This window comes from Tasmannia lanceolata, unplaced genomic scaffold (assembly GCF_043159265.1).
Source record: "Tasmannia lanceolata isolate RefF3 unplaced genomic scaffold, GAP_Taslan_0.1 ptg000037l, whole genome shotgun sequence".
Classification (NCBI taxonomy): Eukaryota; Viridiplantae; Streptophyta; class Magnoliopsida; order Canellales; family Winteraceae; genus Tasmannia; species Tasmannia lanceolata.
The window spans coordinates 59041251-59054705 of record NW_027518714.1 but is presented as its reverse complement, the minus strand read 5'-3'; the positions used below and the strand labels follow the sequence as shown (position 1 = coordinate 59054705).

The 13455-nt window shown below is 38.6% G+C and overlaps 1 protein-coding gene across 1 annotated transcript; it reads left to right on the top strand.

Annotated features, from left to right (window-relative positions):
- The first annotated feature begins 7152 nt into the window (after window positions 1-7152).
- LOC143862302 (Exostosin family protein) lies at window positions 7153-11900 on the top strand. Its single transcript, XM_077373322.1, has 4 exons — window positions 7153-7747; window positions 10287-10583; window positions 10682-10777; window positions 11374-11900. Exons 1-4 carry the CDS (start codon window positions 7262-7264, stop codon window positions 11794-11796), a joined length of 1302 nt encoding a protein of 433 aa, XP_077229437.1. The 5' UTR covers window positions 7153-7261; the 3' UTR covers window positions 11797-11900.
- Window positions 11901-13455: the final 1555 nt, after the last annotated feature.

Here is a 13455-nt window from a genome sequence, read left to right as displayed (position 1 = left end):
TGAAGAGCCACAACCGAAAAAAAACATGCACTAATGAAAGCAGGCCTTCTATAGAGGTAGAATTAGAAAGATCTATTATATACATCAAAGCATCTGATAATACAAAATGCTCGTATTAAGTCTCAACAGTTTGACAAGAATTTGCACGTCACTCAGTTTTTGTTAGCTGATAGTACAAAATGCTTGTCTGAAGTCTTAACAGTTTGACATGAATTTGCATATGTCACTCAGTTTTTGTTGGCTGGCTCATTTTCTTTATCATTGTTTTTTCAATCAAATGTGAATTTGCATAAGCCTAGTGTATAGGTAGCTCAGACTAAGGTTAAAGAACGTTTTAATGGGCCATAAAACTGAAAGGTAGAGACTAGAGGGCAAAAAAAAGCTAGTTATGGATAAAACACATTGGATGCATGGAAGAAATAACACTCACAAGGATGTCATGAAATGATGCAAGTGCAGAAGATCGATATGCCCACTAACGGTACGAATATTCTTAAAGCAGTACGAAAAAAATGGCGCTTCATTATGGACATTACTTATGATGCAATATAAAGCTATTTTTTTAATGGTTCATTATAAACTATTAAACACGCACATTTGATTACATGCATTGATACTTTTCAAAAGAGGGCTGCTAGCAAAAACGGAAATCTGTTTTGTTAAAAAAGATGAAACAGTCTGTTGTCACACATGCTCAAGAAGACAAGGAAGTGAGCTTGAATCCCTACCAAATGTTAAAAAAAAAAAAAAAAAAAGGCTGTGGAAATGACCAAATCATTGCTCAATTTCACCTTCGTCTTTATTTTCCAAACAGATTTCCATTTTGGAAGTGTTTTCCCTGTCAAAAACATGTACTAATGGAATCATTAAAAAAAAAAAACCATACTAATGGATTCTTTTGGTCGCTGATGACAACATATAGCCTCTGGAAGTGATTGGAATCCTTTATTGGAAGAATGGGGAGGTTAGCAAATTTGATGGGAAGCTGTCCTTCATATTGACATTGATGATAAACTTGACTTGCCAACCTGCACACTTCGTTATATTGTGTTGAGGCCATTTTAAAATACTTCTATTATCATTATCTCATGGTGGTTGATGAGATTGTTGGACCTCATGATGGTGGTGTTAGGCATCTATCATGGGTAGAATTGGAGTGGTTAGAGGGGAACTTTTTATGTGGTGGAGCTTTAATGCAACTAGGGAGGAAGATGCAAATTCAATGTAGTGAAAATCACACATGTAGACTTCATGGATTTGCATTGGCGACTTAACTTTTTTGCTGGAGTTGATCTATGTTAGTGGACGACCAATCTTTCCATACACTTCTTTTATGTTCTTGACAAATATTTGACTGAGCAAGCAAGGAATTTGAAGTGCAAGTGTTTGTCTATCTAGCTTGAGGATGTGGTGGCAAAAGAGAGGAAACTTTTGTAGAGAAATTGGGATGCAAGATTATACCTTGCCTATTGCATACATACAGTTGCAACTGTGAAGGATCTCACAGTGTCGGAATGAGTTGAGGACGAGATGCGGTACAAAGGAGTAAGGGGTATTCCTTCCCGTTTTGAGGCTTCGCCGATTGAGAACATAGGCCCTTGCCGACTGAGAGCCCTGTCGTGGGGGGCAGAAACTTTTGTAGAGATATTGGGATGCAAGATTATACCTTGCATTTTCCTTACATATAGTTGCGACTGTGAATTGGGATATTACGAAATCATTGTGGAATCAAAATATAGTAAGGTTGAAGAAATTGACTTCATGGTCTGTGAGCATTGGGACTCCTCATCCCCTGCTGTATTTGAGATTTTCAGTTATATAGAGTTACCTTTCTAAAAAACAAAACAAAACAAAACAAAACAAAACCCTTTATGGAAGAGGTGCTACATATCTTCAGCTAGCTGGATTCTGCTGATTAGGTTGATCTTTCTACCCTAACTATCTATGGTATGTTCCTTATCCAAATACTGGTGGTGGTAGCAAAATGATTGGAGAGAATCCAATGGCTTTGTTGTGGGAAGGGGAGACGTGGACTTTAAACTTTTGTATTCCGTCCATATTTGTGAATTTTATTTGCCCGGTACTCTCGTCTTGTGAAATGGAATCTTTCAATCTTCTGCTTGTCCAACAACAAAGAAAATATGTTGATAACAATAAGATTTGTAAAATTTGGAAAAACTAAAGCAGTTTCTTGGAAGCCTAAAGCAACATCTATACACATGATAATATTCGGTAGACTATTCATTAATATGAAGTCCACATAAAAAGCAGTCTTGGTAGGTTTGAACCCCAATTATATTTGGGGATTTGGGTGAGATTTTTGGGAGGATGCCTTTGGGGAGGTAATGAGTTCTGTAATGTCTACAGACACAGATATAGGTTAGGAATAGTGTAGTGGTTGTCAGTGATCACTAGGGGCTGTGGGGTGAAGGGTAATTTGGTCTTTGGTCTTTAGAATAATAGGGTATAGGAGTTACTCCATATGTTGAAAGGGAGTTTATATAACTAGGTGAAGGGTTAATATTTGAGACTGGGTTAGGGATCATCAAAGAGTTCTCAATCAAATCATTTTTGTCGATCTGTCTTCATTATAGATAGACCTTCACCTTTGGCTAAGGTATGGGGGTGCTCCTTTCCACTTAGGTCTTAAGATCTTTGTTGGATGCTAGCTGCTTACAAGATTCTAGCACACAATTATCATCATCACAGAAATATCATATTTGCGAGTTTCTGAATCATGGTACAGGCCAAGTGTCTAGGGTTTCTGAAAATCACAACTTTCTTTATGTCCACAGAGCACCTAATTTCTTTGCTGGTACAGGCCTAGTGTTTGTACCCCCGGACTGTAAGGATTGAAGATTGGTATAGCTTGGGAGATGAATTAGGAGGAAGGAACAAAACAAATTGAAAAACAGAAACCCTAAAAAATCCCACATGTTTGAAAACCCAAGGGCTGCTTTCACAATTATAAGAAAGTATTCTACATGAGTTTCATACTTGTCAAACCAACGAAAAACCGGGAATATTTTATCTTGAAACACTTTTGGATGTACATGCTTTCAATGTGTCTAAAGATTCAACCCACCACATACAATAGTAAAGGACTTCTTGAACCCACTACATACATACAATAATGGAAATAGGGACTTCTTGATAAGAGTAAATGTATCAATGTTAGGCAAGAAAATGTGCTTGAAATGAATTTTCTAATTGTTCAAGAGTTAATGTTGGACCTTATACAAAGGGCAGTTCTCTATCCTCTCCTTTTTCTGATGATGGGTGTTGTTTGCAACCATTTCTCATGCTATGCATTGTTTCTTTTTCAGACCACATTTGGTCATGAAAGAAATGAACTTATTGCCTTTTTTATACATTGTTTCATCTTACAACATCAATTCCTTGTGATGTCTCCTTGGTTAAGGTGTTCTTGGGATTGGCTATTATGCTTGGATAAGTTTTTCTTTTTGTCAAATTTGTTCTGGTAATATTTTATCCTAGAACAAAAGCTGATGTGAACCCAAAAAAAAAAAAAAAAACCGTTGAAATTCGTTTGCCAGATTGTGGAGAATTTATTTTCCATGGAAAAAAAAATTCCTAATATTTTTTCCTCACATCCAAACAAGGTACTTACTTGAGATATGCTGTTGGAATTTTACGGGAGTATTTCTTAGAATCTCTCACACTTGACAATTTCTATACTCTTAGGCCATGTCTGCCCGTCAGGACTTTTATTTATTTATGATAAGTTAGTGTGTTCAAGTGGTGAGAGAGGGGTAGGGCGGGTGGGAGAAGAAGAGAGATTTGAGAGTGCATGATGGAGATGAGGGTGGGGAAAAGTTGATCCAACTTTGAGTGGAGTTTTTTGTTTCCTGATTTTCAGCGACTTCTTACCACCTGAGACATTAGTTAGTTTACTGATTTTTGTCTCCTAATTTTTATCCACTTCATAGGCACAACGCCTCTCTCTCATCACTTCGAGACTCATATCATGAAAAAAAATTCATGGTAGCCAGACATGCCCTTATTGTCATATTAAATCTCCTGAAAATGTAATTAGTTGGCCAATTTTTTTGGCGGTGCGACCACCGTATAACTATAAAGAGGAATGAACGAAGGGCGCCCTTGCAGAATTCTAGCTTGGTTTCTGTTACGAGAACAGAGTTAACTGCTTATTTTGAAGGGCACAGGCGAAGGTGTACAAAGGACTCTTTTAATCTTATAAAGAATGCTAGCTGATGGAAGGAAGAAAGGAGGAGGTGATGGGTAATTGCTTTTTGTATTGGTTTCGGGTATGCCCATGCCAGCACTCTCTATTTAATATGTTGTATTGCGGGATGGACTCCTGGTCCGAATGCCACCTTAATATTAATGAAATATGTCAATTTTCAAATTAAAAAAAAAGGCCGCCCTTGCAAAAACTAGCTACAAGGGCCCTCCCATCGGTCAGTTTCAACAATGTGCATTTATGTTTCCTTTACTTTCATATTTTTCAAATGGGAAGTGATATGAAGCTGACCAATAGGAGGGCCCTTGTACCTTATTTTTCCATTGTGAAGGGACGCCTACAAAGTGGGACGGCTTGGGTCCATCTGTGGTGGGACCCGCTATGCTGACTTGGGTTCATTGTATTAGAATGAGATCGCCGCCTAATGAAGCATTCCCTGACCATACGATATGAGATCAACCCTAAACTCGAAGTGATTAACGGACCATACATCCATGGTTAGCCCATTCCTGATCAGGCCCCAATGACTACTCTCAAACTAATCCAAGTACACAAGTAAATCGATTTTGACCATCAGATCGATGTGCGTCAAGCCAACGATTTAAAAATCCAACAAGTTAATAAAACGGTTAACAGTCCATATTCAAAAGGTGAAGAATCCAACGGTTCGTACTTATCTACTCTGGCCCACCAAAATGGATGGCCCGAATCATCTAAGGTGGAGATTGGCCAAATGGCATTGAGAATAGCTTGATCGGATAATCCTAAGCCCTTGATCCATCAAGCCTGGTTTAAAATTCTGCCAAGAGGAACTACACCGTTGATTTTTAGTGCATGGGACAAGATCATATGAGTCATCTCATGATCTACAAGTTCTCATTTTCCTCTGTAACAAGTGCAAATGCATTGCATTTTCTGCCCCGTTGAACCCTGAAAGTCGCTGACCTTTTTTTATAAACAACAACCCCAACTTGACCAAGTAAGTATGTGGGATTCAATGTATTCTACTCTAGAGAACGACTGTTCAGAAAGTCACTTTTCTGGTACTTGGTAAAAGGCAATTCTGAATCCAATGAGGGGCATAGGGAGGCATGTATATGAGATCGAGACCGTTGATCTTGTAGAACATCACAAGGAGACCATGCGATCTTGTTTATCCAATCAAGCTGATCTCAGCACCATTTAGCTGGCCTTAAGGTTTTTGTTGATCCGATCAGGTGAAGAATGCAAAAGTGGGGCCCACTGTCTTTTAGGAAGGAATATAAAAGTGGCTTTAATTCTAGCAATTTCCAACAAAGTAACCCAACTTGATCAGGTAGCATGTGGGTTCAATGTATTCTATTATTATGACTAATAATTTGCCTCATGCAGCCTCTAATGCCAAAACCAATAGCCACTTCAAATTCATTGAACAAAATCTCTCTTTCAATCCCTATAAAACCACCCTCTCTCTCCCTCTCTCCTCTATATCTCAATGCCTCAACTTCTAACAGAGAATCTCTTTCTTTCTTTCATCATCTCAGTTGTTGCCTGTCTCTATTTTCTTCTTGTCATCATAGAAACTTCATGGAGCAACAGAGCCTCTCATTTGCCTCCTGATAGTTCCTTCCCTTCCCTTCAAATTCAACAAAAGGGTTCTAACCCCATTACTGGATCCACTTCCTGAGGAGACCATCAGATGGCATTTCCTAGCATTGGATCGACGGCACGGATTTCATCTTGTAGAAGGTTTTGATACGTAACGCTCTTGTAATTAAGACTATTATTTAAAATTTCCATCGGGTTCGCTCCGATTGAGATGGCATACTACTCAGGGAGAGTCTGGTCTGCTCCAATTTTGGTCATTTGGTAGCGACTCTCTGGCCATGATGCGCGGGTTGAGCAGCAATTTGGTCATGTTCTCAGGAAAATTTGTGTTGCTTTTAGTGAAATGAAGGGTGTTTAGAACATTGTTAATTACAATTCTCGATGTTTTTTTATTTTTTCGGAATGATAGCCAAATTTTATTAGAATAAAAGGGAGGGAGATAGTCAAAGTACAACCAAAGAAAGATACTAGAAAGCTAGAAAAACAAAGAGATGTTATGGGGGAGTTGTAATGTCTTTTGTATGTGATGTGGGCCCTCATTCCGCTTGTGCCCTCCCTACCCACCTCTAGGGGTGTAAACGAGCTGAGCTTGGCCAAGCTCGGCTCGGGCTCGAACCAGGCTCGTGAGTCTTACCGAGCTCTGGTTATATTAAGTTCACACCTCTCATCTTCCTTGGACAGCCCTATCTAGTGTAATTTGACTACTTTTTTTACACTACGGAGGGTGGTCCAAGTAACAAGTGGGGTTCCAAAAATGAAGTGACATATTTTGCCTCCTCCTTTCACTCCTTGGACAACCCTTTTAGTGTATATATTAATATATATATATATATATATTTAAATATATTAAATTCTTAACGAGCCTTAAAGAGCCGAGCCGAGCCCGATTTAGGCTCGGCTCGTTAAGGATTCGAGCCGAGCTCGAGCGAGCTTCCGAGACTGAGCCAAAATTGACACCCTCACCCACCTCTCTTCACGCTGGCTTTTCTTTTGCATGTGAGAACAGCTACACAGGTTGACTTTTTCGCAGATTTTGTCTTATTAATTTAAATCATCTGAGGTGGCTGTTCTCACATGCAAAAGCAGCCGCGAAATTGGCTTTCCGCGAATCTCGTATGTTTTCAAATTGGGAAATGATTTTTTCGCCCCACTGTGGGATAATGCGCCCCCTGGTAACGTGAATTGAATTGTGGGCACTGGGCAGACTTTAATTAACGACAAAAGGAATAAGTAATCTCTTGTTTTAGGCGGGACCTACTTAGTGAACGGGCCTCTGATCCTTGTATTGTAATGAGACAAAGGAGTAGGGGTGTTCTTATAAAGATAGAGGCCACATTTCACCTGCACGTCTCAACAAGCAACACGCAGAAACAAAACTGAACAGAGAAAACAAGAACGAGCGAGAAACGAACGAGAAAGAAGAAGAAGAAAGAAAAAAGAGGTATAAAAATGATATCGAAAGCCCTTGCATCCTTAATCATCTTCCTTCTCCTCCTCATCTCTGTCTTTCTCTTCTTCTCAACCATCGATTTCAGATCCTATTTCTTCTCCTTCTCCTCTGACCCTTCTCTCTGCCCTAACCCTAATCCTAACCCTAACCCTAACCCTAATCCTCCTCCTCTAAAAATCTACATGTACGATCTCGACCGTAGATTCAACTTCGGAATGCTCGATCACCGCCGTTCAGATCCCCAAACCCTACCCCGATGGCCACAAAATTCCGGACTCAAGAAACAACACAGTGTAGAGTACTGGATGATGGCCTCTTTAATGTATAAAAATGTAGATCAAGAAGTAGAGAATAGAGAGGCGATTAGGGTTTCTGATCCAAATTTTGCTGAGGCTTTCTTCGTGCCGTTCTTCTCGTCTCTGAGTTTCAACACTCATGGTCACAACATGACTGATCCGGAGACTGAGATCGATCGCCAATTGCAGGTGATTTTTCGATCTCAGATTCGTGTTCTTGTTTTTTCTTTTGAATTGTTCGAATAATGATCATCCAAATGGAAAATTAGACAGTATTTGTGTGTAATCTTCTATTCAAATGGTTTTGAATTTAGATATAGTTATTTGCAAATATTGGTTATGATAGTCTTAGAAATGACACAGTTAGGCCACGTTTGGATGCCCACAAGATTTTGATTTTGATTTCTCACAAAGATGCTAGAGAAACAATATTCTTTTCTTCAAGAACTGGAGTAAATTAGGGAGATTTCTATTTTTTGTCTTTTTGTTAGGAAAATACTTTCGAAACGGTTTACCAAACATTCCTTTATAAAACTTTTCTTTCTTCTTTGGTTACCCCTTGAAATTATTTCCATATAGTCTTAAATGTATCTACTCATCTTTGCATGTAATCTGATATGCTAATAATGGTTACCATAGATTTTGCATATGACTTGGTTAATGGTTTAAGAAGTATCTTTAATGTCTCATTTGCAAATAAGATTTTATTCAAAATAATCTTGTTTGCTGATAAATACCAATTTTGTATCCTAAAGAGGTCTCAATGCCCCCATTTGCAAATAGTTTAACTTGAAGTACTTTAGTTTGCAAATAAGAACGAATTTTGGTTGCATATAAAGAGGCCTATTGTTTATTTTAATTTTTTTATTCAACGGTGTTGGTCGATTTGACAGTGCTGTTTCTCTTTGCTAGAAATGGAAAATTCTGTGTTAACTAACCAACTTCTCCAAAAGCTTAAGCTTTTGGAGAAAGGCGTTATTTATCTTTTTATACTTTAACACTCCCCTGCACGTGTGGCTCACTTGGCAAACACGTGGCACATGTGGTCCCACTTTGGGCTGACCGTTGAATGTGGATTTTCGCTATCCGGGAGGTTTGAACTTGAGACCTTTGGCATACCATTTTAACTTACCAACTTCTCCAAGAGCTTAAGCTGTTGGAGAAGTTGGTTAGTTAACATGGGCCGACCATCAAAGGATCAAAAAGCAACTTCTCCAAGCACTTAACCAACTTCTCCAAAAGCTTAAGCTCTTGGAGAAATGCGTTATTTATCTTTTTTATACTTTAACACTCCCCGCACGTGTGGCCCACTCGGCAAACACGTGGCACATGTGGTCCCACTTTGGGCCAACCATCACATGTGGATTTTTGCTATCTGGGATGTTTGAACTCGAGACCTTTGGCTCTGATACCATGTTAACTAACCAACTTCTCCAAAAAACTTCCAATTTAAGGTTTCTGCCGGATGTAGAGTGATGTTAAAGCCTAAAATCATTAAAGTGGGCTAGAATAGATATCTATTTTTAGTTTGAATTGTTTAATGCTTTTGAGTTCCTGTAATGATTATTCTTTTTCTGTTTTTTCCCCTTTTTTAGCTATTGCTGTTGCTTGAATTGACAATGCTGTTAAGGGTTTTGTCATTAAACTTTGATTCAATGGGAACAGTAGTTCTCTGGGATGTAAAAATGTGTTCTGGGAGGAAATCATTCTAGTGGGTTTGATAGTCTATTCTTAGTTTGGATTGTTTAATAGTTTTGGTTTCATGCAGTGGTTTTTCTAAGACGTTAGGAGGATACTAGAGTGTTCGAAAATGTTGATTTTGGAGCTTTTATCAAGGCTATGGTTGGACATTATAAAGAAATTGTATTGGTTTGTAGGTAGTAATTCTCGAATGAGATCAGTTAAACAGGAAAGTTCTAACAGATGATTCCATGAGAATCATAAAATTTTATGTAGAATCTTGGTAGGGAAACTCCATTTATCTGAAAGATTAGATTATGTGGCATGTAAGGTAATTCTCCATAAATGTCTTAAATGTGCTAGACAATGTGTTTCGAGCATGGTTTTAAGTTTTAAATTTCAGTTTCGGTATGTATTTCGGACTTCACCGAAACTGAAATTTTGGCCGAAATCCGGTACATAAAAAAAAACAATATTTTATTAGTTACCTAATTGCGGCCGAAATTTTGGGAAAATACAATATTATTAAAAAAAAATTGAATTTAGTGAAATTCCGAAATTTCAGATTTTGTATGAAATTTAAAACTATGGCTTCGGGAGGCCATTCTAAGATGCTAAGAGTGGTGGGGAATATGAAGTCTGTGACCTTTTTATCAAGCCTATGGCAATCAATCTGTAGGTTTGGAATTATTAAAGAATTGAAAATGTAGTTACTGAAACCAGAAATGGAAACTACATGTTTATTTCTACATAGGTTACTTGTTGTCTAATTTGGTGAATGGAGTTTGCCCAAAGTGTATTTCTATTGTTCCTCTCTAAATTTTCTTGCCAATAATATAAATGAAGTCAGATTCAAAACTTCTCTATGATGTCTTGGTGATTCATCTCTTATCTTTCAAATATCTGATTGCCTGTGAAGTTGTCCTGCTCTTGATGTATTTTGGGGACACCAACGATAATGTGCCTGAATGCCATTTCATGAATTCATTTCTCTGATTGTTACCTTAAATGCCTGTTATTTATGTACGTATGCACTGATTGATGTCAGATTGACATACTGGAGTTTTTACGGAAATCCAAGTATTGGCAGCAGTCTGAAGGCCGTGACCATGTAATTCCCCTGCATCACCCGAATGCTTTCAGATTCCTTCGGGATCAGGTGAATGCATCTATTCTTGTTGTTGCAGATTTTGGGCGCTACCCAAAAAACGTGTCTTTCCTGAGCAAAGATGTAGTAGCACCATATGTACACGTCGTGGATTCATACATAGAGGATGAACCTCACGATCCATTTGAATCTCGATCCACACTCCTCTTCTTCAGTGGAAGGACAGTCAGGAAAGATGTATGTAAGTTGGGTCTCTTAAAGTTAGCACAGCATTCATCTGAGCTTCTTCTTTTTTCAGAGGCAGTAGTGATTGGTGGGGGCTTGCTTTGATGCAGGAAGGGGTTGTTCGTGCAAAACTGGCCAAGATTTTAGTAGGCCATGAAGATGTTCATTTCGAAGAAAGCCGGGCAACGGAAAACACCATAAAAGCAGTAAGTCATGGAGTTATATATGCATTTTATTCTCCACGGAATGTTTTCTCTGGCTTTTTCTTCTTGTCCATTTATATCTATTGATTGCCATTTTTATACAAGAGTATTGAGAGTGGTCTGACTTTTTGGTAATGATATTTATATCTCCTTGTGTTCTTTCTTGAGGACTAATCCTGTGTATGAACTATACGCTGAAATTTGGTGTATAAATCATCACTTCCATCAGATTGGTCAACCTGAAATTCAAGTAAAGGGCCATACCCACCAATCTGGTGTTCCTGACTATCTGATCCATAGTCTGCTTTTGCATAGTCACTGGCAGCTAAATTTATGGAAAATTATCTAAATAACTGTCCATTGATCAGAAAGTAGGGAACTTTGTCACATCCAAGATATAGTTCCGGATTCTCTGGAACTCCAAATTGATTGACATGTGCACTAATCAGGTGATAGAGGGTTTATAGACTGAGCTCTCATTGAGTAGTTTATATCCTCTGGATCATCTCTCCTCTGTTCTTGGGCATTCTCTTGCAGTTTAAGTTCTATTTATCTGCTGTATGTAGTATATCATCACATTCTCTCTTCTGTCATGCCAGTCCTCGCTAGGAATGCGTTCATCAAAGTTCTGTCTGAACCCGGCTGGAGACACCCCTTCTTCTTGTCGGCTCTTTGATGCCATTGTCAGCCACTGTGTGCCAGTCATTGTAAGTGATCGAATAGAGCTCCCTTTTGAGGACGAGATTGACTATCGCGATTTCTCGATCTTCTTCTCTGTCCAGGAGGCACTGGAACCCAACTACATGGTTGGGCAGCTTAGGCAAATCCCAAAGGAGAGATGGACTGGGATGTGGAGGAGACTCAAGAGCATCTCTCACCATTATGAGTACCAGTATCCTCCCAAGAAGAACGATGCCGTCAACATGATTTGGAAGCAGGTGAGGCACAAGCTACCTGCTGCCAATCTCGCCGTTCATCGGAGCAGAAGGCTGAAAATTCCAGATTGGTGGAGTCGGAGATAATCATGATTGTACATTTGTCATTCATTTCAGCAACCCTTTTGAGGGAAATAACCACATTCGTGTATAGAAACCTCAGGCTTTGAGTAAATGTTTTCATTTTAACAGATTGAATGCAATCCTTGGTATGCTTTTTTTTTTTTAAAATTGATAATTTCATTGATACTATGAAGATTACATTTGGGACCAGGGGTCCCTACTTGCATTACATAGAATCAATAAGGGTGGCTAGGAGCATGTCCTAGACCAGTAAAAAGCCAAAAAATATCTTCAGTCCTCATATATTCTCCTCTTGAGAATCAATCTTTAGTTCATCTTTCTCTGTATTATTAGACAGTAATCCATTGTTCTTTGTTCTTTGTTCTTTTTCCTGATGATGGTTGGCAGTGCGGTTGTCCTGGGTAAGAAATAATATGGAATGAATTTGTAAAAGCATTTGTGTACAATTGCTCTGATTTGGACAATAAAAAGCTCAAATTCAAGTAGGGGACGAGAAGTCCATACCTCTTACCCGAGCAAATACTAACAATAGCTCTTAAGGATTGAGATACATATTCCATATAATTATAACATCTCTAAAACTCTATTTTTTTGTAGGACCAATTACCAATGGGGGACAAACATTAGGCAAAATTATTAACAGGACCCATGCTTTTCAAAAATTATCAACGGGAGACAAAAGAGGTCTTGTAAGTAAAAGCTGGACGAAAATATCCTTTGGCATATACAACACGTTTTGACTTTGGAAGAGGGTTTTCAAGTCTCTACGATTGGGGTTATCAGGTATCAAAATGGGGTTACCAATTTCTGAATGGGCTTATCAAGTCCCTGAAAATTGGCCGAGGGTACTAGAGTTTTGGAAGGGGGTTTTCAAGTATTTGGGATTGGGGTTATCTAGTATCAAAATGGGATTATCAAGTAGGGTACTAAAGTTTTGGAAGAGGGTTTTCAAGTTTCTAGGATTGGAGTTATCTAGTATAAAAAATGGGGTCACTAATTTCCGAATGGGTGATCAAGTCCCTAAAAATTGGCCAAGCGTACTAGAGTTTTGGAAGGGGGTTTTCAAGTCTTTGGGATTGGGCTTATCTAGTACCAATTTCTGAATGGGCTTATCAAGTCCTTGAAAATTGGCCGAGGGTACTGGAGTTTTGGAAGGGGGTTTTCAAGTCTCTAGGATTGGGGTTATCAGGTATTAAAATGGGGTTACCAATTTTAGAATGGGCTTATCAAGTCCCTGAAAATTGGTCGAGGGTACTAGAGTTTTGGAAGGGGGTTTTCAAGTATTTGGGATTGGGGTTATCTAGTATCAAAATGGGGTTACCAATTTACGAATGGGCTTATCAAGTCCCTTACTGGAGTTTTGGAAGGGGGTTTTCAAGTCTCTGGGGTTGGGGTTATCCAGTATCAAAATGGGGTTACCAAATTCCGAATGGGCTTATCAAGTCCCTTATGAACACGTTTTTACTTCCTGTTTTTTTTTTTCACTCGTTCATTTTCATGTTTTTTTTCTTTCTGCCGTACGATTCAAATTCTTCATCCTCCATTGAAAGGGAGAAGGAGAAATGCAAAACCCTAAAACAAATGAAAAATAAAACCTAGATATTGAAAGATAGATGGGAATGAACTCACGTTTCAAATTTTTGAATTTTCCCACCTCCAATA